General features: G+C 40.0%; 2 protein-coding genes across 3 annotated transcripts in view; both read right to left on the reverse strand.

Annotated features, from left to right (window-relative positions):
• Nucleotides 1-995, reverse strand: part of LOC137156871 (chloride channel protein C-like) — a 94,809-nt gene extending 93,814 nt beyond the window's left edge. Inside the window, exon 1 of the mRNA XM_067553877.1 lies at nt 748-995. Within this exon, the coding sequence (XP_067409978.1) occupies nt 748-995 (248 nt within the window). The remainder of the gene's footprint in view (nt 1-747) is intronic.
• A 21,048-nt stretch (nt 996-22,043) lies between these two features.
• The window catches only part of UBE2V2 (ubiquitin conjugating enzyme E2 V2), a 38,577-nt gene continuing 35,704 nt past the window's right edge, over nt 22,044-24,916 (reverse strand). For both annotated transcript variants that reach the window (XM_067553794.1, XM_067553795.1), the window contains exon 4: nt 22,044-22,913. In XM_067553794.1, coding sequence (XP_067409895.1) covers nt 22,767-22,913 — 147 coding nt within the window. In that variant the 3' untranslated portion in view covers nt 22,044-22,766. The remainder of the gene's footprint in view (nt 22,914-24,916) is intronic.

Here is a 24,916-nt window from a genome sequence, read left to right on the forward strand (position 1 = left end):
TTGTGAGCATCTTTCACAAGCACTAAATTCACTGTATTGATTTTTAAATAATGCTTTGCAGTTCAGTAGCACTTTCCATCTTATTAGCTCAGTGCACTTTGTGAACATTAGTGAACTCAGTCTCTGAGAACCCCTGGGAGATAGAATATGTAGACTCCCGCCATCTTATGGGCTAGAGAAAAAGGCATAAGAAATTGTTTTAGGACAGATGCACAAGGGAATGGGGTATGTCTATACAGCTAGAACTAAAACAAAATTCGGGTTTTCTGATGTCCAGTCCAAGGCATGAGCCACAAGACCACTCTGCCTCCCCAACTCCACAAATAAAAGAACTTTCTATCTGATGATTCTAGTATCTACTTAACTTATTGACCCCTATCCTTCTAGGCAGCTTTCCCAAGGGGCAAGCTTAAACTTCTTGTGTGACCTTAGATAAGTAATTTACTTTGTGCCTCAGACCCCAGCTGTAAAATGGGGATAATACTTTTCTCTCTCTCTCTGGAGTGTGTTACAAAGATGAATTCATCAGTATTTGTGGGGCACTCAGAAACTACAATGAGAAGGTGCACACATCAGTAAAGAGACTTCCCTCTCACCCCAATTTCCACAATTGAACAAACTTACTCTCTAAGAAGACCTACACACTTCAATTTAGTTGTTTCCCTATAGTTTGGTGCTAATCAGAGTTAAACCAAGTTGCCTGTGATCTAGAAGAAATAGGACAGTACATATTTGGGATGTTGTTACCTGTATGTTTTCTCCTGTAGCCACTTTTTGTAAACTCTGCTGTGTGAAGGTAAATAATCCAAACTCTCGTGGGTTGCTTGACATTCTCTCTCCTCCTTTCTGCAGTTATAGTTTGCTGAGCCATCTCGCTTACTGCTGCAATACCTCCTAGCATCCACAGAATGAATCAAATCTTGCCTCTCTTCTACCAGCAGCATCTGCTCTTCACTATTATCCACGCATCTCTTACAGGAAAGAAGGGATGACATTTCCAAAACCCCAAGGAGTGTTGACAAGAACTATTTGAAACTGAACACATCAGTCACTTTCCTTCCCAGTGAAGGGTAACGATGGAAAAATACATCAGAGTGGTGTACTCTACCTGTGCAGCAAAGACTGGCTGACTATGTTATGGATTTGGTTTGTTGTGGCAGTACATAGATTTGGCTTGTTTGTGTCACTGAGAACTTGTATGAACTAGATCTTATTGGTAAGAATTCATTCTGAGTAGAGAGATTTAGTTATGGGTTAGTAAATCAGAAATAACTCTAGCTTTTCCTCAATGAATGTACAAGTGAAGAAGGAAAAAAAGGGGCATTTTTTTTAAATGTCAATTGAACATATGTTGGGTTCTTCAGAAGTCTTGGTCAACTCAGAAAAAAACATATAATAAAAAACTAGAATGCTGAAGCATTTGAAACAGTACACTGAACCCTCAGTACTGTATATACATTTTCCATAAAAAAGTTGCTTCTGATATAAGCATAGTCAGATCCACGCTACAGAATTCAGCTTCTGATCCAAACATGACTAAACATTAGGGGTGTCTAGCTCAGGCACATGCTTAATTATAAACTACTGAACTATCTCTCTCATTTCACTTAAATTCATCACCAACACTTGCCTACATACTTAATCACAAATCATGTACAATTTTGAGAATAGGGTACAATGAATGTTAAAGATCTTTGAGACCCCTAAAATGGGCCTTGAAATGAATTGGAATGCTTTCTGGTTTTTAACATTTGAAAATTATATGGAGCATTTTTTTATAAATGAGTTGTGTCACAAGTAAAGAGGGTTGAAAATTTTAATTCTTGAACAAATTAACTCTACAACACAAATTCATAAAATTCTTTGCTTCTTTAAATATACAGTAAATAAGATATGGATTATGCTCACTCAGAAACAAAGGTATCTCTTGGTTTTCTATTTACATTTAATTCTCTGCATTCTTCTTTTTCTATTAAAGAACACTCAATTGAGACACTCCTTAAATACTGACATTTATTTTCTACTCTCACAGACAAGTCTGAGGCAAACTTAATAGAAAGGAGAAAAGACCATCAGAAATTAGCAAAGCACAGCCACTCTATAGTGGCATTTTTTCAGTGCACCATTGTCAGATGAGGCCAGAACAATCTGCATCTACTTCAGTAGATCAGAAATATTTACTGTAAACAGAAAATATGTAACAATACAGTGTGTTTGCCTCCTGTGGTATAGGCGTTTGGTAACTCAAAACAGGACAGAGGAGGATATATCTGCTACATTCCAGCTGCTTTATGCCATTGGCTCTGCAATGCAACAATACGGAAAAGTTACAGCAAATTTGTTCAGATTTAGCATGAATGCTTCCTGGTCATGCTGCAACTGATGAGTGTTAAATGGCTGGGGTAAAAAGAATCACAATGTGTTACTGCTGGTTAACTGGAAGAAATGCATGAAAATCAGACAGACATCTTATATTTGATTGTCTGCATTATCTATCCACCTAGGTTCTTATACCATGCCCACTGCTGTGGTATCTGAGTGTTATACTGGTCCTTGTCTTCCAGGACTTTCAAAAGCACTTTATAGATAACAAATAATTGTGACCTTCCTGAAACCCCGAGAAAAAGGAGAATAGTCAGAGAGGTGGAGAATAAGGTCCCATTAGGAAAAAAGTTAGTTCTATCCTTAATTTGTGTATTTGGCGCTGAAATACTACAGCAACGGATGCATTAGGAATACATGATGTACTCTTGACAGAGATGCAATAACAAGGAGTCAGTTCATCAACACTATTGAAATACAGCCATATCCAGAGAAACCCAGCAGTTATTAGCAGCACACAGAAACACTATGCAACAGTGATAAAGTGTATGTTGTAATTAAGTACTAAATGTTGTGTGCTGGCTTTTGCTTGGATTTATAGTTCTACTCCAAACTTAAAATAGGGAGGAGGGATATAAGAGAGTGTGTAAAGAGAAGGAAAACTACCCATTGATGTCAGTGGAGAGAAGATTTCATCTTGTATACAGAAGAGTGTGTGTGTGTATATATATATTTAATTTTATACAGTATATAGTAATTTTGGATTATATGTGTGTGCCGCTATGGCCCTATATACATTATATCAGGGGTTTTCAACCTTTTTTAGAAACTGTACTCCTAGGGTCTCAAGGTTTCACCTGAAGTGCCTCTTCATGGTTTTCACTCTACCAGATGTTACTATGGTTGCAGTAAAAGGCATAATGGCCTTGTCTTTAATGTATTATTATACATTATACCATTTTCTATTATTTTTTATTTATTTATTTACTTTTTGCACTTCTGAGTCTTCTTGCGCAGGGCCGTCCCTAGGGGGGTGTGGGCCCCTAGCCCAAACTCCAGTGGCATACCTTGGGTCTCCCGCACCCAGGGGCCAAACTTGCATTTGGGAACCCCCCCGTTTCACATGCCCCGCCCCCCCGTGCAGAGTAGGAGGGACCCCCGGCTCGCACAAGACGGCGCCACCTCCCAGCTGCCGGGGGAAGGGGGGTCTGTACCTACTGGGTGGGGGGAACATGCCTTTTACCTCCTCCAGTGCAGAGCAGCAGAGCGGCTTTGGCTGGGCTCCGAAGCCCCCTCCTGCGCTTACCCGCCACCCCTCCCCGCACTTACCCGCCGTGTGGCACCAGACCCTGCCCCTGCACTTACCTGCCCCCCCAACCCCGCACGATACCTGGCTCTGGCCAGGCTCCACCACCCGCTACCCCCGCACTTACACACCGAGCCCCTTGCACTTACCTGCCGCCCCCTGCATTTACCGCCATCGTCCCCGTACACTTACCCAACGCCTCCCCCCCTCGCATTTACCCACCGGGCTCCACCGTCCCCCAGCTCTGGCCAGGCTCCGCCGTACCTCACCTCCACACTTACCCGTGCCCCCACCCTCGCCACTTCCCTGCTGTGCGGCGCCCGGCTCTCCAGCTCCAGACCCGCAGGCTGACGCCAGCTTGGACAGGGCGGCCTCACCCGCGCAGCCTGGGGGCGCCCAGCTGGCCCTTCATGATGTACAGCAGGGACAGGAGGCACAGGATGCTCCCAGCTGCATGTTGTAACCCAGTACCCCTGCGCAGGCCAGAACCTGGGGGCCCCCGCGGTAGGCGACTGCATGCCTCCTGCCCAAACCAGCACACTGTACTTGTGTGGCAGAGCTGGACTCTTTGCTTCTTAGCTGCCAGATGCTTTAGGCTTACAACCAAAAAGACTCCCTTTTTCCTGTTAGACTTAATTCTAGTGTGTAACATAACCCCTCCAAAAGCTGGTGAACTGTGCGGCAAATGGTGCGGCAAATAGTGGTGCAGTGCAGACGTAAAAATTGTAATGCAACAGTTCACAATTTCAACAGGTCACAAGGGCTTGTCTACCCACTACAGCCTCTGGGTTGGCCAATGTTTTTATGTCCCTTTTCTGAAGCTCAGATTCTCTGCTCAGTTCCTTCAGAGTAGATAGGCATTTCTTTGTGGGCTGGTTAGGCCCTTTCATGGGCTCCCACATGAGCCTTTGAAAATTTTTAATTAAGAAACTTCCTTCTGGTGGACCAAAGTCACTGAGAAATTTAAATTCCTCCTCAGAGAAAGAACTCAGTGCCACCACTTTTCAGAAGAATACTTGCCCTATGCATTCCCGCATAGCCATTTCACTAGACTGCATTCTGTGAACCCTTCCACACAGGAAACTGCATGGAACTCAGTTTGATCTCCATTGGGAGGATGAAGGGATTTTTCATCCATGTCAGAACTCAAGCTTGTGGTCTCGAAGAGTCTAGATGTTTCAAACCTCATGATTAGACAACTAAACCATCCACTGTGCTTCCTCTTACAAGGGTGTGCGTGAATTTTCCCTTTTATTGAGTAGGTCCTTTTAAGGTACACATCTTTGTCTTGCATAGTATGAATGAGGAAGAAGAGCTCTACTGTGTTCTATGACAGATTCTTTCTTCTCTAAAATCCATGCTGAGAATTCTCTTTGTGGTCTGCAGCCTTCTTCCAAATCAGAATCCTCCACTGAACTCTGCAAGGTGGTGACTGGTGAATTCTACCATCATTGCCTCCACAATATTAGATGCTGAAATTGTTCACAATAGAGCAGAGAAGAGATTTCTGGCATGAGAATGAAGACTTGCTTGTGTAACCTTAAGGCCAGAATCCCCAGAAGGAAAAAGTGCTGCCACAGAGAATTTCATTTGCATATGGTACTTACCCATAATTCTTTGAGGGACACTTGTAGTTTTATGGTGACACCATGAACTTGGATTTTGGGCATTACTGTGCTCCCAGAGAAAGGAATGAGCTCATTTCCAAGAACCCAAGATCCTAAGTGCTCTTGCCTTACCTTCATATAGCGACTCTGCAGCAAGAGAGATAATGCAGACTGAGATCTCCTTGTTGAGAAGAAGCACAGAGGATAGACAGCTGAGAAGGCTCTGGTGAGGCTCTGCCCACTCATCACCTTAACAAAGCTGAATTGCTAAGCTGGGTCAGGTGATTTTTGCCTTCAGGAAAAACACCTCCCTTAGGACTGGAGGCAGATCTGCAGAGGCACTTGGACTACTGCTACTCACTGATCCAAAACATGAGTGGGGTGTGGTGGATGGGTGACTTAATATGGCCAAGTGACTGTGAACAGTCTTACTGGCTGGTGAGAAAAGGAAGTTGATGAACTATTGCTAAAGTTAGGCTGTGTGTGTGTGTGGAGGGAGCATTTCACTCTTAATTTGCATATATGTTCTGTTGCCATGATTTCCCAGGTTCATGACGGTGTTCCCTTTCTCCGAATAAAGATTTATTCGGCTACGCATAGTCTCTCCAGTGGTGAAGTTCTGCCTGTTAAGGGTATCCAAAAAAGGTGTGTTTAATTTCCACAGGTTTCTGGGTGGGCGTTCAAGCCAATTTAATTATTTTAGTTAGACATCTTGAACTCAGCCTTTTTGGTGCCATTAACAATCTGGCAGAAGGGTTAAACCTGTGTCTTCTCTTCTTCCATAGAGCATCAGTAAGTCTGCGCCATCTGCAGAGTAGAATGGTGTCTGGAAAAATTCCCTGCTTTCATGTGCAGATGTCAGTGTTTCTGTTGCAAGGCATGGAGGAAATGGGGAGACGTTCCAGCATCTTATTAGTACATCTGCTTCTCTGTCACACAAAGGAACTCTCATGAATATAGATTATTGGAAGTAAACAGGGATTGGTAGGGCGGAACATTGTAGAGTGTCACTGCTCCAGAATAATTGCCTTTTTTAAATCTAAGCTGCACAACTGCAACCGGTGAAACAATTCTAGTCAATCTAAAGCACATGAGAATGTTATGTAAATGCGGTGTCATTATAAACAATACTAAATTACAAACCATGGCAACTAAGAACTATGCACCAAACAACTATAGCCATCAGAAATCTTGAACACCATCAAGACTTTTACCTCTTCCCATTTGAAAATATAGAAATAAAACAGGTTCCAGACATTAAACAAAAAGATTAATTACATATTATCACCCCCAATTACTAGGCTATAATTCTAACTTTTGATTTAGGTAATATTGAACCACTCGAACTTCACTCTCATGTTTCTGATGTCACACCAACAGCTATCGGTGTGAAGTGCCCAATTGCCATTTTATGTAGGTGACTCTTCTGTGGAATTTCAGTTTTCTGTACCAGAAGGTGTACAGACATCAAACACATGCTCAGTTGCTTGGCACCCCAGTTCAAGTCAGGCATAAATGAGAAGTTTTCTAAGAAGCATATAGTGTACATATAAAAACAGTATATATTTAATTGTATCCATCTCCCTCACTCTCCATATGTCACTTATCTTCTTAGATTATAAGAATTTGGGAGGCAAGGATCATGCTTTTATGTCTAGCACAAGAGGGCATAGTCTCCCTTGGGCACTATTGTAATACAGATAATAGTAATTCTGCATCATTATACCTATACATTATAGAATCATAAATCTCAAAAGTAATGTGGAAATCATTTCTAAATACAATGGCACACTGGAGATTGATATGTAGCTTTGTTATGTCATTTGTATAACAAGGAAATTTCAATCATATTAAAGGGGAGAATCCAGTATGTTGTTTAAAAATACAATACAGTTGAACTGCTGGGAAGCTATGTTAATTACTGTCAGTCAGTAGCACTCAGAGCTTATATTACTCTGTCTGACAGATTGAAAGCAAAACAGTCTAATGGAGATCTTGAATTTAATATTCTATCTATTCAAGATGTCACTAAAAATCTAACCTGTTGCATTACCAATCAGGTTTATATTATTATTATTATTAAAAATAATAAACCAATGTTAAATGCCAACATTCTGAGTGACAGTTTAAAAGAAAAATATAAATATCAATAATAGTGACAAAAACATCTCATTGTCTAGAAACATCTACAAACATTACAATAGCATGAAAATCTGCAACCATGTTGTCCCAGTATTTAAAATGGCAAACCATATTATTTTGAGGAAGGAAAAAAAATCAAATAAAAAAATTTTGCATCTGTGGTAAAAATTCTCATTCTGCAGAATGTGTGGAGTCACACACAGGATACTGAATTTTATACAAATACATGATTAAATTAACACTTTTGGTATGAGCATGAAGTTTAAATACTGCAAATAAGATGTACTGCTTCAGGACAATACTGCAAGGCAGGAGATCAGAGATGTTTCTGGTTTAGTAGAAAATACTTTCGTTTTGACAGACATGCTAAGAGATAATCCTATGTGTAGGGAAAGTAAAGAAACAATGTTTAGAAATCAAAATTAAATTAACTGTAAAATGCTTGTAAACCAGACAGATTCCATTCAATCTGGGAACACAATTCCTTCACGCAAGAGGTTCTATCTTATTTCATAAAGAAGATTTGTCACATCTGGGAAGGCCTCAGGGCCACTGAGGGGAACGAGCCAGCCACAGAACCCTCCTCTCCCGATTTCAGCCCAGTCATGCAAATAGTAGCTATGGAAACACTCATTCTAATCAGAGCCACCACCTGTGACACTTGCCTTTCCAGGATCGTAAAAGACAGCAGAGAACTCATGCGGCCCCTAGTAACAAGGGGAATCTGTCATCCATGTAAAAACATACAGTAGTCTACCCAGTGCTAAAGAAGCCATGACTTCCAACCACTTAATGTCTAGCCTCCCTTTTTTAACCAAGTTCATCAAGAATCTAGCAAAAATACAATTGCCTGTCAATATCCCAGTTTCTTCTCCTTCAGGCTTTAGACTAGGACACAGAGAGCACTTGTTGCTGTCAGGGGGTGACTTTCTCCTGTCCACAGCCAAGGGCAAGGTACCCAAACTCATCTTGCTGGACCTCACTGCAGATTTAATAATGTTGAACACTAAATATTCCTGTCCTACCTCCAAAAGGTGGACAAGATGAATGGAAAATGGGTCCATCCTCTTAGATTGAACTCAGAGGGTTGTTACGGACAAATGATAGTTTACCTCCAAATCCTGCCTCACAGAGTCTCCGACTCAATCCTCTCCCCCATGTTATTCAATATCTACATAGTGTCATGGTAAGAGTTTCAAGATGATACTGCCTGAAGTACTGGCAGCACAAAGACATCCAGTTCTATATCGACTTCATGTCATACATAAACAGCACTACTATTAAATTTGTATTATCGTAGCACATAGGAACCATAGTCATAGACAAGGACTCCATTGTGCTAGACACTGTACAAACAGTGACCTAAAAGAGTCCCTGCCCCAATAGGGTGACTAGACAGCAAGTGTGAAGAATCAGGACAGGGATGGGTGGTAATAGGCACCTATATAAAACAAAACCCTGAATATCGGGACTGTCCTTTTAAAATCAGGACATCTGGTCACCCTATGCTCCAAGAGCTTCTATTTTTCTCAATGTTTTACTGAAAACAGCACATGGAGCAGCTGGCTAATCGTAATTCTGAATCTAGGATTAAGAGAAAGGTGATACTACTAGGAAGAGTGAAGTCCCTTGAAGAATTTGGATACTCACTAGCACTTCCCACCACTAAAGGCAACTGTCCTCAGATTGTTAAATTAATCTAGCAGCCTTGGGCTCCTTTTGGATGCTTAAATAGCTAAACACCTACTTGTGACTGGCCAAAAGATTGTCCTATCATGCACAGATTTGGCCACAATGATCTACATTTTCATGAGCTCCAGTCTGGATTATTATAATTCATATTCAAAACTATGATTGAACCCACAGGCTATGAAAAAGCTGCAAACTGTCCAAATGCACCAACACATCTGTTTAGCTGTTACCATGAGCTCATAATCTGGTGCTCTATTCTCTGCACTGCCTCTGAATTAGATACAGAGTCAAATTCAGTTAATTGAAGTCAGCAGGAGCTGTGGATGCGCACCACTTCTAAAAATCATACCACTTTAGACATTCACATTTCAAGTTTATCATCTCCAGTATTGCTAATTGCTTCATTACAAATTGTCAGAAAAACACAATATGGCTAAAATTATGCTTTGATCTTTATAGAAGGTATTGAAAATCACTTAATATAATCTGATTTGTTTTAGACTATTTGCCTGATGTATCTGCAGTCTGAATAATTAATTACACATAGGAAAGCCTATTGCTGTGATGCCTAGAAACTATTTTGTACAATTTTAAACTGAATTGAAGCTATTTTTATACCTTTAGGCGTGATCCAATGTTCATTAAGTCAATAGCATTCTTCCCATCAATGTCAGAGGGCACCCAAAACCTCTCAACATGTTGTTGAGTAGATGTGCTCCCCAGCCTATTAGGCAGGCATCCATGATGACTGTCATTGTTGGAGTCCTTTGTAGAAAAGGAACTCCTGTACAGACGTTCTTTGGTCGTGTCTTCCATTTTAGAGGATCCTTTACCTTGTGTGACATTGTGAGGCATCAGTTGAGACTGCACCTGTGTGGCACGTAGACTATTCATAGCTATACCAGCAGACATCTCATGTGAAGTCTGGCATGCTTGACAGCAAATGTTGTTGCTGACACATGTCCTAGTAGTTGTAGGCATGTTCTGGCTGATGTTTGAGGGCTGTCTGTAACCAATCGACGTTAAGCTGACGAGCGTGGTGAAGTGTTGTTGAGGTAACGAGGCTGTAGCTTTTGGGAAGTTGAGATAAACCCAGATGAATTCTAGTTTCTGGACTGGCAGTGGCATACCAACAGGGGTAAGGGGGCTGCTGGCCCATCCAAAAATGTGACTAAAACAAGCCCAATTTGTTTTCCAGAACAAAGATGGCGGATTTTGCACTTCCGGTTCCAGCATCCCGAACAAAGATGCCGGTGCCCCTGAAAAAAGATGGCGGATTTTGCATTTCCAGTTCCAGTGCCCTGAACAAAGATGGTGGATTTTGCATTTCTAGTTCTAATGTGGTGCCGGAAGCCGAAAGTTCACGAACGTGATTGGCCCAAAAACAAGCGAAAATGGCAGTAACTTGCCTTGGCCAAACTGCTGCCGACACTTGGAACAAGCCCAAAAAAGCAACCCACGATTCTCTACGGAAGGGGAGGCATGATGTGGGAGGATGAGGTGGGGGATGGACACAAATGCAAGCATTGGCCCCTGGGTGCCATAGACCCATGGTATGCTACTGTGGACTGGTATCAGTGGCAATTTTTGTTTGTTTATTTCTAACCCTAGGTTCGTGAAGAGGGTTATTGTGCTTTGATTGGCCTCTGTTACTTTGCATTCTGTTGGTGCCCTTATCAGACAGTCATCCAGATCTGGGAATATCATGATCCCATATCTGCATTGATGTGCTCCCACCACTGCTAAGATTTTTGAGAAAACCCTTGGGGCGGTCGACAGTCTGAAGGGAAATACTTTGTATTGGAAGTGTTGTTCTCCTAATGTGAACCTTAGGAACCTTCTGTGTGATGGGTGGATCTATGTTTTATGGAAATATGTGTCCTGGAGGTAGACAGCAGAGAGCCAATCCCCCCTTTCTGATGCTGGAATTATAGTTGCTTATGTCACCATTCTGAAACATTGGGTTTTGACAAATCTGTTGAGTTGAGTTTTCTTAGGTTTAGGATGGGCCCGTCATTTTCTGTGTTAGAAAGTAATGCATGTAAAAACCTTTCCCTCTGTACTGTGGTTGTATTGGTTTTACTGTACATAGATGTATAAGGTGGTTTACTTTCTGTTGCAGTAGGCACTCGTGAGAGGGGTCCCTGAAGAGGGATGGGAAGGGAGGGTGAGTAGGTGGGATAGAGATAAAAGGGATGGAATAACCAGTCTCAATATTTTTAAAAACCCTGCTGTGATGTTCTGCCAGACTCAATAAAAAGATGAGAATCAATCTCAATGGTGGTTGGGAGATGACATGTGCTTCCAGTATTAGAAATTGTGAATGTCTCGTGCTCTTGACCACACCTTCAAAATTGCTATCTCGAGGTAGATTGTTGAGATGTTGAAGGTTGGTTTGTTGTTTGTCGTTGTCAGGTTTGTCTCTGTTTACAACATTGGTCTTATTGTCTGTGTGGCTATGTGTAAAGTGGGCGGAATCTCTGTATGTAATACTTCCCGTTTCTTTTTATTTGCAGATGTATAAATGCCCAGCGACTTCCAAGTGGCCTTGAAACCTTCAAAGTATTAAGGGCCTTGTCAGTTTTGGCTGTGGTGCAAATAGTTTTGGGCCTTCAAATGGCAGGTCCTCTACCATCGGCAGCAACTCTCTGGGGAACCCTGAAAGATGTAGCCATGACTATTGATGTAGCTATAGAGCATGCTGCTGTGTCTGCAGCGTCTAGTGAGGCCTTGCAGTGCTGTCCTGGCAATGAGGTGATCTTCAGTGATGTTGACCCTGAACTTTTTTATCATCTGGCAAAACTATCAAAAATGCCATTTTAGAAAACATTGTGTGTGTATATATTTTATTAAAAGGGCTTTGTAATTTGCTATCTGGAACTGTAATGTCCCAGATGAGTATGCCTTTTGCCCAAAGAGATCCAGCCTCTTCCAGCCGTTGTCATAGATGGTTGTACTGTTATGATGTTGCTTTCCCCTTTCGTTTACCACATCCATCAATAAAAAAATTTGGTGGGGGTGCATGAATAAGAATTCGCTTCCTTTGGAGGGGACGTAATATTTTTTGTCTGACCTTTTGAACAATGGTGATGCTGTTGCTGGTGTTTGGTAGGTTCCATGACAGCATTGTTGATTGGCAGTGCTATCTTTGCTGAGGTAGATGTTTGGAGTATGTCCAGCAGTTTATGTTGAGACTCTCATACCAGTTCCAAAGCTATGTCTAGGGACTCTGCTACTCTTTTGAAGAGTTCCTGAAATTGTTTGAAATTATCCCCTATGGTGGGGGCATTATTGTTTCATCTGGAAAAGATGATGATAGATTTGGCAGTGGTGAAGCTTCCTGATCAGAAGCGTCATCCATCTCCTCAGTTGCCTCGTCTTGGGATTCTGAGGGTCCTGGTATGGTTGATGCTGGAAATCATGGTGCCCTTGATCTTGTTGGGCTGGATAGCTTGAGATGATGTGCCCTGTATACAGCCCACGGGTCCCAGTGGGTCACTGTGGTGGAAATGGAATGCGGCACGCAAGGGTGCCCATACCAGCTGGGTGCTTCTGAGCTTGAGTGATGGCCTGACTGGTGGGATGGTCCTGGTCTGGGTGAGTGAGCAGGTGAGGAATGATAGGGTGAACATATTTGCCCTTCCTCTTCCTTCCTTATCTTCACTGGGGCATGGGGGGGGGGGGGGGCAGACTTGGGTGGAATGGTCAGAAGACTCTGTACCAAGTGGGCTGGAGTAACATTGTTACTGAAGAGTGAAGATTCTGGAGTAGATGAGACCAATAGATCTCTCTGTCTCAGGAATTGCTGCAGCAGTAGAAGGGATGGTTCTGATGTCCATGTAACTGACTGTACTGACGTATGAGTTGTCACTGGTGCCGAAGATCTTGTGCTATGCACCATAGATACTGTAGGTGGCGACATTGACTGCCACAAGGTTGAGTGGCTGGGTGCTGAGTGTCTTTTCAGCTCTATAAGTACCGAGTCTGAGGGTTTTGCTTTGCCCTTTGAGCCTTTATCGGTCTTGCCCATTTAAGATATTTAGCTCTCTGGATAATGGCGGTACTGGATGGTCCTGGAGTTTCTGACTCCGACACACTTGGTTCTGATAGCATCAATGAGGTTTCAGTGGCTGAGGAGCACTTTTTCTTAACAGGCTCTCTTGGTAGTGAAGTTTGAGAGCGCTTTCTTGTAGACTTTTTAGGCCAGGGCTCCTTAGTAGGAGCTCTTGTGGCAGGACCTCTGTTAGAGGCTGCTGATGACAACCATTGGCCAGGGGGGTCCTCGGCTCAGGGTCTGAGGCTGGTTGCAAGGATTTCTTCATCATGAGGAGTTTGAGCTGGAGGTCCCTTGCCTTCCTTGCTCTAGCCTTTAGATTATGGCAATGCAACCACTTTTGTGGGATACATGACTCGCCGAGGCAGTGGGGACACCGTGTGCATCCATCTGAAAGAGGTATTGGCAGCCTGCATGTCAGGCAGTGCTTGAATCCTGGAAAGCTGGGCATGCCAGATAATTTCCTGTCCTGAACTGAGGGAAGAGGGACGAGGAAAACTATACGAATAGGGGAAACAAAAAACTGAAGCTTATTTTTCTAATGAGAATTTTTTTTTAAAGAAAAGAAAAAAAGTTAAGGTGAACAGGAAGGGTAGGATTAACTATCTAACTGCCAACTAAATAACTATCAGGTATCTATGTACTAAGTAGAGGGAAGAGGCGCTGCTGATGTGTCTGACTCAAGCCAAAGGCGATAGAGAAAGAACGGTTGGTCATACAGCGGTATGTAACTACCTGAGGTGGCGCGAGGGTGGTGACAATGCATGTGTGACCCAACTAAGCACTGCTACCATAAATCTCCAATTACAAGCGCAGGGTGCACAGACACCTAAAGTGGAGCACCCCCAGGGGCACTCCTTGAAGAAGCACTACTTCTGTGGTACATCAGAATGAGGGAATTCAAATACCCATATTGTCACAGTCTAGAGCCGCAGAACAACTTATTTAGCAGACTTTTAATCCAATACTGAGAATCGCTTTACTTTTTCCTTTGGAACACACTCCAATAGACTATATCATAGGCAGCAAAGTTCCCCTTAAAGGCAGTCCACCACCAATGACCTTTACTCTAGACACCTGCAGCCCCCAATGTCAGGCTCTTCCTGAAATACTTACCAGCGTATCTCTACATAAGACAAAAAATAAAAACCCTCAAGAAATAGGTATCTTACAGAAAAGAATCTTCATTAATGTTTGAGGAATGTGCATGCATGCACCTCTTAACTAGCACAGTTCCATGTAATTTAAAAAACATCGTCTTTAAAAAGGGACAAATACTATTTTTTAGGCCCAGTATGAGAGGGTAATGACATTAAGTTTTGAACAGACATTTTTATTTCAACAGAAACACTTGGAATATTCCAATCTCCATTCCCCATTATGAACCCTAATAATATTTAGCATTTCTATCACTTTCCTCCCCTAAACACTATACTATTAACTAACATGGTGGTAAGGGCATGATAATTTAAAGGTGAAATTGACCAGGCTGTTCAAGCTGGGGTGTCATTCATAAAACAAGTCAGAAAAATAAAAACGTAATTTAATAATTTATGGTCAGAAATTTGTTTGATGGTGTCAATTTAAAGGATAAACAACAAAACAGTTCAAAGTGGACAATTAATAAAATCTGTCAATGTCTATATCCAGTGTAAAAAGTTAATGTGTTGGCTATGATATCTCTGACCAAAGACAATTCAAACTTCCTCTATGATTTCAACTTTCCTGATAACCAGTTAATTTTCCCATGTCCTTAGCCACCCTGAAAAACATTTTCCTCGACAACCCATTCTTAAAGGGGCGTTGTCAGGTTTTTAAACAACACAAATTTCCTTACGTGTGTTAATAGTAACTCTCAAGTTTATTAATACTGAATTTTAAAAATCTAAATTTAAAATTTACTTTTCACCAGTTTTACTGTATGCATTTTTTTCACTCCATTTGGATGATGACATTTCAGTTTCACTCTGCTTTTCATGTACAATCACAATATAGCTTTGTGAATATTTCTTTCCAAAAATACTTTATAAAATTTTTAAAAATACTTTTTAAATGTGTGTGACCATTTTTATTTTAAACAGTTTTGCTTTTTAAAATGTAATTGTTTTAGCAAGAGCTAGATTCTGTAGTTAGATTACCTGAAAATGTTCCTTTAAATATGGCTGAATAATGAACTGCTGCCAAAAATATCCATCTTAGAGTTGACTCAATTTCAGCAAAAAACCCCATATCTTATTTGTCAAAGCTAGTGGTATAGTTTGGATAATACCCACAAGTTACCCTTTGTGATCATTTTGTCTTATGATTTTGCTACTTTCAAGATATTGATTCTTTACTGCGAGGTTATTAGACCAATCTTGCAAATTGTGTGTTGGAGTTTTGCTTCCTAATCAACCTTCTGGCTTCCACAAGAAATGCAAGGCCTTCAGAGGCCTATGGGCACCATATTTCTTAAAAAACTAAAGGGATGCCACCTCATATGATTGCATTCTCTTGGCCAAAAGCTGAAAAGTTCCATAATTCTACTTTTTCAGCTGCTCATCCTAGTTACAGAGTATTTAGTTCTTCTTAATCTTTGATGCCAGAGACTGAATTTACCATGAGATTCAACACGATGTCTTCTCAATAGAGACTGCCAAGGCAGTAACAGCTGCCTTTACAGCCACTAGACTCACTTCCTAGAGCTTTCTTATCCAGCTGAAACTAGAGGGAACCAGTCTATATTTTAATTTCTTCGATTTGTGCATTGTTTTTAGAAGTTACATATCCTCTGAATGACTCTACTGCATAATGAAAACACCCAACATACTAAATGTCTTAATTATAAATCCATAACTTAAGGATCACTGAAGAGAAAAAATACACATAGAATGCAGCTGATGAAAACATCTTCCTTGGTTATGTCTACATAACCCCTCCTTAGGAGTATTTAGGGGTAAATATGATATACAACATGCATTTTTATCTGTGATGTACAATATATATATACACACTACAAATCATGTTTATATTTTATATATACTGTATATATTAAAAGCAGGAGGTTGGGTTGTTCCCATAAGAAATGATGGAAAGTCATAAATTAGCATAGAAAAAATGCATTAGCATGTATCAGAAAATCCCAAATAATGGTTAATCATGCATTATCTCACCATCATCCATTAGGTTATCTGTTTATAGAATTTGACATCAACATAAATAATAAAAATGATCTTGCTTTACATTTCATCATTTTTAAAATGCTAACAAAATTAAAAAATTATCAATGAAATTACTTAAACAGGAGGATGATACTTAAAGAGTATATATGACATACTTATTAATCCTAGAATGAAATTAACTTTATATTAATTTGTAACAGCTTAGCATTATAGTTGAACGGTACAGACATGTTAAGTATGTTGTATATTTTTTAAATAAATAATGGTATCATCACCAAAAAAAAAAGTTGCTGATTTTAATCACTGAACAAGTACCACAGTAATTCTTACAGAAAGAGTAATATTAGTGTATCAAAAAAGATAAAAATAGAAATGCAAAATATCTTTAGAGAAGCATGGTTGAATACTAACTAATAAAACGTATAGTCTTTTCTTGGCCATATGTAATCCTTTTCTGTATTTTTTCCCAACTTGGAAGAATAAACACATTACTATTATATTTTCAACATTGGATGTTATATATGCCTTGAGTCACTTCAGCCTGAAGCCAATCGGGACTGCAAAGAAAAGGAAAGTCTGAAAGGTACAACAAACTGTTCAGCAGACATGCCATGGAGCATCTTGTGACACAAAACATCAAGCATCATGTTTGAGAGAATAAAAGCGATCACCAAAGCAGGTTAGGAAGAAGTTTGCCCGGTGTCTGTCTCATGCTATTGAACATGCAGGAGTGAAATCAGGAAGGCCAAAGCACAGTTGGAGTTGCAGCTAGCACAGGATGTGAAGGGTAACAAGAAGGGTTTCTACAGGTATGTTACCAACAAGAGGAAGATTAGGGAAAGTGTGGGAGATTAGGGAAAGATTACAGAGTGGGGGAGGCAACCTAGTGACAGATGATGTGGAAAAAGCTGAAGTACTCAATGTGTTTTTTGCCCCTGTCTTCACAGACAAGGTCAGCTCCCGACTACTGCACTGGGCAGCACAGAATGAGGAGGTGGTGAGCAGCTCTCAGTGCCGAAAGAACAGGTTCAGGACTATTTAGAAAGGTTGGACATAAACAAGTCCATGGGGACGGATGCAATGCATCCAAGGGTGCTGAGGGAGTTGGCTGATGTGATTGCAGAGCCATTGGCCATTATCTTTGAAAACTTGTAGCAATTAGGGGAGGTCCCAGATGATTGGAAAAAGGCAAATATAGTGCCCATCTTCAAAAACGGGAAGGAGGAGGATCCAGGGAACTACAGACAGGTCAGTCTCACCTCAATCCCTGGAAAAATCATGGAGCAGGTTCCCAAGGAATCCATTTTGAAGCACTTGGAAGAGAGGAAGGTGATCAAGAACAGTCAGCATGAATTCACCAAAAGCAAGTCATGCTTGCCCAACCTGATTGCCTTCTATGATATGATGACTGGCTCTGTGGATGTGGGGAAAGCAGTGGACGTGATGTACCTTGACTTTAGCAAAGCTTTTGATGCTGTCTCCCACAGTACTGTTATCAGCAATAAAAAAATATGGGTTGGATGACTAGACTATAAGATGGATAGAAAGCTGGCTAGATCAACGGCCCGCTGTCTAGTTGGCAGCCAGTAACAAGCGGAGTGCTCCAGGGGTCGGTGCTGGGGCCAGTTTTCTTCAACATCTTCATTAATGATCTGGAGGATGGGGTGGATTGCACCCTCAGCAAGTTTGCAGATGACACTAAGCTGTGGAGAGTGGTAGATACCCTGGAGGGTAGGGACAATATACAGAATGATATAGACAAATTGGAGGATTGGGCCATAAAAAGTCTGATGAGGTTCATCAAGGACAAGTGCATAGTCCTCTCATGCACTTCTACAGACTGGGGCTGACTTTCTAGGCAGCAATTCTGCAGAAAAGGACCTGGTGGTTAAAGTGGACAAGAAGCTGGATGAGTCAACAGTGTGCCCTTATTGCCAAGGCTGACGGAATATTGGGCTGCATTAGTAAGAGCATTGCTAGCAGCTCGAGGGAAGTGGTTATTCCCCTCTATTCAGCACTGGTGAGGCCACATTTGGAGTATTGTGTCCAGTTTTGAGCCCCCCCCACTACAGAAAGGAGTTGGACAAACTGGAGAGTCCAGCTGGAGCACATGACTTATGAGGAGAGGCTGAGGGAACGAAGCTTGTTTAGTTTGCAGAAGAGAAAAATGAGGGGATTGGATAGCCTGAAAGGGAGTTACAGGGAGGATGGAACTAAGCTGTTCTCAGTGGTAGTATATGGCAGAACTAGGAGCAATGGTCTCAAGTTGCAGGGGGGAGGGAGGAGGGGAGGTCTAGATTGGATGTTAGGAAATACTTTTTCACTAGGGGGGGGTGAAACACTAGAATGGGTTACCTAGGGAGGTGGTGGAATCTCCATCCTTGGAGGTTTTTAAGGTGCAGCTTGACAAAGCCCTGCTGGGATGATTTAGTTGGGGTTGGTCCTGCTTTGAGCAGGGGGTTGGACTAGATGACCTCTGAGGTCCCTTCCATCCCTAATCTTATATGATTATATGATTTCAGGGGCTTTAAAAATCCTTCTGAAGCATCTATTACTATTGGTGAGGACTAAAATGGACCACTGCCTCCTTTTATTATCACAAGTGCTAAATTCCTGGAATATTTTGAAAACATTCTTTGGAGGAAATTTCTTATAAATACTTTATCAAAATATTATGGCCCTTCATAGGTCTGACTGGAATGCCCTTTGTGCAGGATCTGAACAAATGGAGGAAAGATAGGCCAAAGCTAGCTTTAAGCAACCTTTGCAACTGAGATTAGCCAGAGCGTAGACCCACTTCAACCATACTTCCTACATGAGGAGCTGCGAGAGGCTAGTGTAGAACTTCTAAACTGCCTCTATATTGGTGGACTTCTCAGGCCAGTTTTACAGTTCTCTACATCAGTGTTTAAGCAGAGAATCAGGTCCCAGATATTTGCTGTATTGTTCTAATTATTTAAATTCTCACAGAGGCTGGTGCAGTGGGAAAATACATTTCCACAAAGCAAATCAAAGCCCCATACATTTAAAAATATTCAATTAATAATCCAAATACATATATATATATCACTGCAGATATTACAGTATGGATTTAAGGCGAAATGCATTACTTGCATTGCAATGGTTGGCTGGCTATAACCCACCCAGTCCGTTAATTAATTTTTACATGTATTCATAGTAACAATGAAAGTTTAAGAGTGGCTGGGAATCCACATCCCTATTTTACAATGGTTTTGGCCCAACCCTGCCAGAGGCTACATGTCCTCAACTATCATTGACTTTAAGGGGATTTGAATGCATAAGGCATGTTGCCAGATCAGGCCTTATATCAATACTTTGCACTTTCTTGCAAAATGTAAAAGAATACAGCACATTAGAAATAGCACAGGTACTAGAAATAAAGAATAGCTCATTAAATTTTAAACAATAAGTCATTACAATACATGAAATTTATACAAGGTATGTACATTTGCTTTCCTGTAATGCATTTACTCGGCAGAATTTTGTTTAGTAGGTATAAATTCCAGTTAAAGACCACTTCCATAATACCAATTCTCCAATATAATTTGAAAATATGCTACATGTGGAGCTTATGAATTTTATTCCCCATGTGGTTTGGTTTAAATTGGTGCTCTATTTACCCTAGTATTGTACTTACAAAAAGCACAAATAGAGTTAATTCCAAAGAATATTTTTTTAAATGACAAACCACTAACCATTGGAAACCCATGTTTATAAATCCTATATCATAATACTAATGTGGTAATACATTTAAAAAAAAAAAACTGGTTTAAAGAGTTACCCAAAAAACACAAGTTTCCAGGCAAAATACAAAAAAAAAAAAAAAAAAATTGGACACTTATCAACTGGAGGACAAGCATTTATGTTTTGGAATCCTTTATTAGTAGATCATCCTTAAGAGTCTCACCTATTGAACTATGTACAATAATCTATGGCCCTTTAAAGAGTTTATTTAATGAAAAACTATACACTCCTACTACTCTGTCCTTTTTTCAATATGGAAAAAGGGAAATTGCTTCAAAATTGCTCTGCTTAGATTTCATTATGAGTGGTTTTGTAGCTGCCCCCACCCCTTTGTACAACCAGTGGGGCTACTTGAAAAGCAAGTGCAGCTTGTTTGCAACATGCGAAATGGATCTTGTTCTCGAAACTGTAACTGGCATGCAGACTTCAACAGAGTTTCATAATCAAAGAACAGACAAGGAGGAATAGACATACCACAGTCAACTCGGACAACATGTAACCAACACTTTTCTATAGTCAGTGAAGAGTGAGACAGTTTCTCAAAGGGCTCCACATTCACATGAGTCCAGTCTGTCAATCCCATCACCAACCACATGACAGTCTGGCAATGTATCTCAGTCTCTTCCAGTTGTTTAATCTAAAGAGAGATTCCTGAAAGTTAACATTTATTTCTCAAATAGAGCTGAACAGTTCCATTTCTATTTTAATCGATTACATATAGACTAACAGTGCTAGCATAATGAAAGTTTATTTAGTGGAATCCAAAACATCTAAATTAATTTAAAATTAGGGAATATGGATACATAGTGGTAAATCAGTCAAATTTTCTGTCACATACTATGATGTGTTATGGAACATGGACATGAGGCAGCTGACATTTCACTGAGTGAACTCTGGAAATGTGTCAAATGTATTTAAGGATTCTCAGACACAGCCTTCCTAAACTGACAATCACCACCTAAAGCTTTTTATTAAAAAATAAAGCTTAGTTTATTGCTTTTCTTACAATTCTTCCTTCACATTAGGGACAGGCAATAAGGATATCAAACTTGAAAGTTCTCTGGCTGTTGATGGCTTGTGATTAAATTCCCTTTTTCAACAGAATTACTGATGAAGTTTTGAATGACAAGTCTCTGACCTATTCCCAAGATTACAATTCCTCTAGTAAACTGAACAAATCTTTGCATTTTCCACACAAGAGATTGGAGTGTCTCATTTCCAGTAAGATAACATGAACAACACTCTTATGAGAAACCTATAGCAGAACTAAAACCATGTATGTCACCAACTATAAATAAAGTGAGACAGAAACAAGGAAAAATGGACTGTGTTGAAGGGACAGAATTCATTCTAACCAAGGAGATTGCTCCATTGGCACTTGAGGCATGGAATGCAGATGGATAAATATGGCATGTCCACACAGTTGCTAACAATAGTATAAACTGTTTTAATAAAGACCATAAGGCCTGAAATCTCTCACTTATGTGTACTTAGGTAAGCAGAAAGTGAGGATAGCAAAAGGGAAACTAGTTTGAATATAAAGAAAACAGTTAAAGAAAGTGTAGGGGATAAAAGGAAACATGGAAATACCAAGGTAGCAGCTGCAGAAGATGGTTAAAAGGGTGAAAAGACAGAAAAAAAGCTCAGCAGTGGGAGAGAATTCAGCAACTGATTCTGGAAATTGCTCTGGAGTTGCTTAGATCAAGTGGCCTAGTTAACCTCATTTCTAGAATGAACACTGAAAATAAAATAAAATAAAAAAGTGATTTGAACAGTGCAAGTTTGACCAACCGTTACTGAAGATAATGGAATTTGCTCCTCTGCAATAATCGCAATACCTTTAGTTATCAAGTAAAATAAGCACATAGAAATAGTGGTAAGAATAAAAAGTGCATGTAGCCCAACTCCTATATGGTGTTTCACTTTTTGCTACCGCTGAAAGGTACTATACATATATTACATCATTATTATAGAAATGGCACAGCCTCAGAGGACACTTTCCACATTTTATTTACATTTTAAGACTAACTTTAATCTCAATCACATATCCATACACCTATTTCCTTTGTTTCACTAAAACTTAAATGCATTGTTTATTAGAACAAAGACTGTAAACAAATATTTGCCATGTCCATTACATGTAACACACAGGAGCCGCTTAACAGAATCCATCCCCCTTTTATAAATACAGGTATCAAAACAATTCTGAACATACTTTGTGACACTAATAGTAGTCGGCACCCACACCTTTGCAAGAATTAAACAATATGAGCAACGGTATTCACGGTACCTGCTACTTTAAAACAATTTTAACTGCAGCTCTTTTACTAAGCCAGATGGATAAAGCATGCCATTTATATTTTTCCTTCTTGAGAGATTAATTTTCTGAAACATATATTATTCCACAGCAATCTGACACTTTCTGTCATGCTTTCATCTTGTAAAACCTGAATTTCAATTTTAGGCGACTTCAGGTTTATGCTTAAATGACAGTGATAAGAGAAAAAAATAAATTGTGCTGCCTTTTTTTCCTCCCATAGTGCCTGAAAACATATTGGGCATACATATATTATATATATTCTTACAAATGTCCAGGTCATGTATACCAGCTGAAATTCTTTTAATGTGTGGGTGGTTTGCATCGTGAGATTTAATCAAGACATTAATACGAGTAGAAGGTTGTTGATTTAAGACAGAAGTTTGAGAATCGGCTAAAATTAATTGCTGTAAGTTTGTCCTTCTGGAGGTTGTGGAAGCTTCATATTTTCTTTGGACATCATTAGACGTCTTAGCTCTTGAAGTACAACTTTAATGCTATAAGAATTTTGCCATTTTGCTAACACTGGTATGCTCCGTGCATCCACCTGCAAAGAAAATAGCACAAGTTAAATAAGATGTGTTTTTGTACCATAAAACACAAAACCCCTGCACAATTAGATTTAGTTTACTTAATAACTTAAGAAATTATAGCATATGTTACAATCTCTTCAGTACTTCCCAACTACTACAAATTCATAAAACATTTACCATGAATGCTTAGCACATAGTTACACACAAATTCAGATCCTGCAGTGCAACCCACGTAGCTGGGCCCCTGCATATCATATTCAACAACATCAACTTCAATTATAGGGGAGAAGGTATGCAAAGAGAGGGTCAATCTATGTGGCACTCATTGCAAAATTGGGGCCATAAACTAGGGAGATTTTCCACCATAATAAAAATTCTTTACTCATGTATTGCAACAGAACATTTAATTTAAACAGAACAATCATATGGAAGTATTACTTGATTACTGTACCAATATGCAATACATGGTTTTATCAAAGTTGGCTTTCAATTCTTTTTTAAGCAATTTGCTACACAATATTCTATGCTAAATCTGTATAAAGGAAAATTTACCTACTATAAATAACTTTTATCTGCGATTTGTTTTGAATACTTATTGTTACATGGCCCTTCTGATGCCCTTTACTTGTCCCAGTATATCTGACCATACAGTTGAATATAGGAACAGGACATTTCTCAATTCTGCTTTGCTTACACTGTTTTGCTTCTTAGGATAAATATTCTTATGGACCTCTTAAGGCAAAGACTTTATTGCATATCACTTGATAGTGTAAAGGTGAACTGCAAAGAAAAACATGTGCGCCCTTTTCTGCTTCTTTGTAGTATGTACAGCATAAAACATATTTGGAGGTATTTTATTTAATATAAAAATATAAAATACACACACACACACACACACACACACACACACACACACACACACTATAAAAATAAAAAAGAAATTTAAGTTCTAGCCATAAGAACCTTACCTCCAGATGACACCTAGATCGCTTAACTTCAAGCTACCTTTTTTCAGAACACAGAAGATAATGCTGTTTATATTTGCAGGAGGCAATGGGAAAGTAAGATTACCAATGATTACCTTTAACATTAAGAAACTAAACACTGAAGGAAAATGGTGTCAAAAGGAAAGCTATAAAATCAGTTATTTATGCAGTGATTCTTGCACCAATTAAGAAACACCCCTTTCCCCCCCCCCTTTTTTTTTTTTTTTTTTTTTAATAAAGAAAGGATAATCTTTTATAGCAAGGTTTGAAAGTTGCATTGGTCAGATGACAACCATTATAATTACTAGAGCATTTTTTTAAAAAGGATTCGATCTAATGTGCCATAGAAATTTAGAAGTGTAATTTTGGAGGGTGAGGGGAGAGCCTATGTGACTACAAAACCCAGCTTTCACCCATGTTAACATTTGTACACACTCCCTCCTTCCAGCCTCCTGGGCTAGGCTGAAGAGCTAAAGAAAGGCCTTCCCTGACTGCTATTAGGCAGTAGAGGAGCAATATGCCACTCAGGCCCTGGAGCCCAGTAACATCACCCCGTCATTTCAAAATCTGAACTCTGTACATGTTACTGATTGAACCCACTCTCCATATCCCACACAGTGCAGAGTAGGATCCAGGACGCGACCCTTCCCAAACAAGAATCCCAGAGTGGAAGGAAACTTGCACAGTTGAGACACCTGGCTGCTGGAGGGAAGTGTGCTGAGTACAGAAATGAAACTCAGGCTTTTATGGACATACATTTTGGTTGGGAAGGAGATCAGGAGGAAGAGAAAGGTAGATTTTAAGGAAGCATATAAGTTGTGGTTTTACTATATAGGGAATTTTTATAAACAGTAATTAAAAATGAGTTGCAACAGATGACTGTCAAATGCTGGGGGTGACTGTTGCAGTGGAAGGAGAAAGATTCACAATAAAGAGGCAGGAGGACAAGAAGCTAGGTTTGCTAATTTAAGGGAGGTCGGATGGTAAGCATGGATAAGGAGGCAGTTTAAATTGGATTACAGTGGGTTTGA

This window comes from Emydura macquarii, unplaced genomic scaffold (assembly GCF_026122565.2).
Source record: "Emydura macquarii macquarii isolate MOO-44397 ecotype Brisbane River unplaced genomic scaffold, CSIRO-AGI_Emac_v2 contig_1477, whole genome shotgun sequence".
Classification (NCBI taxonomy): Eukaryota; Metazoa; Chordata; order Testudines; family Chelidae; genus Emydura; species Emydura macquarii.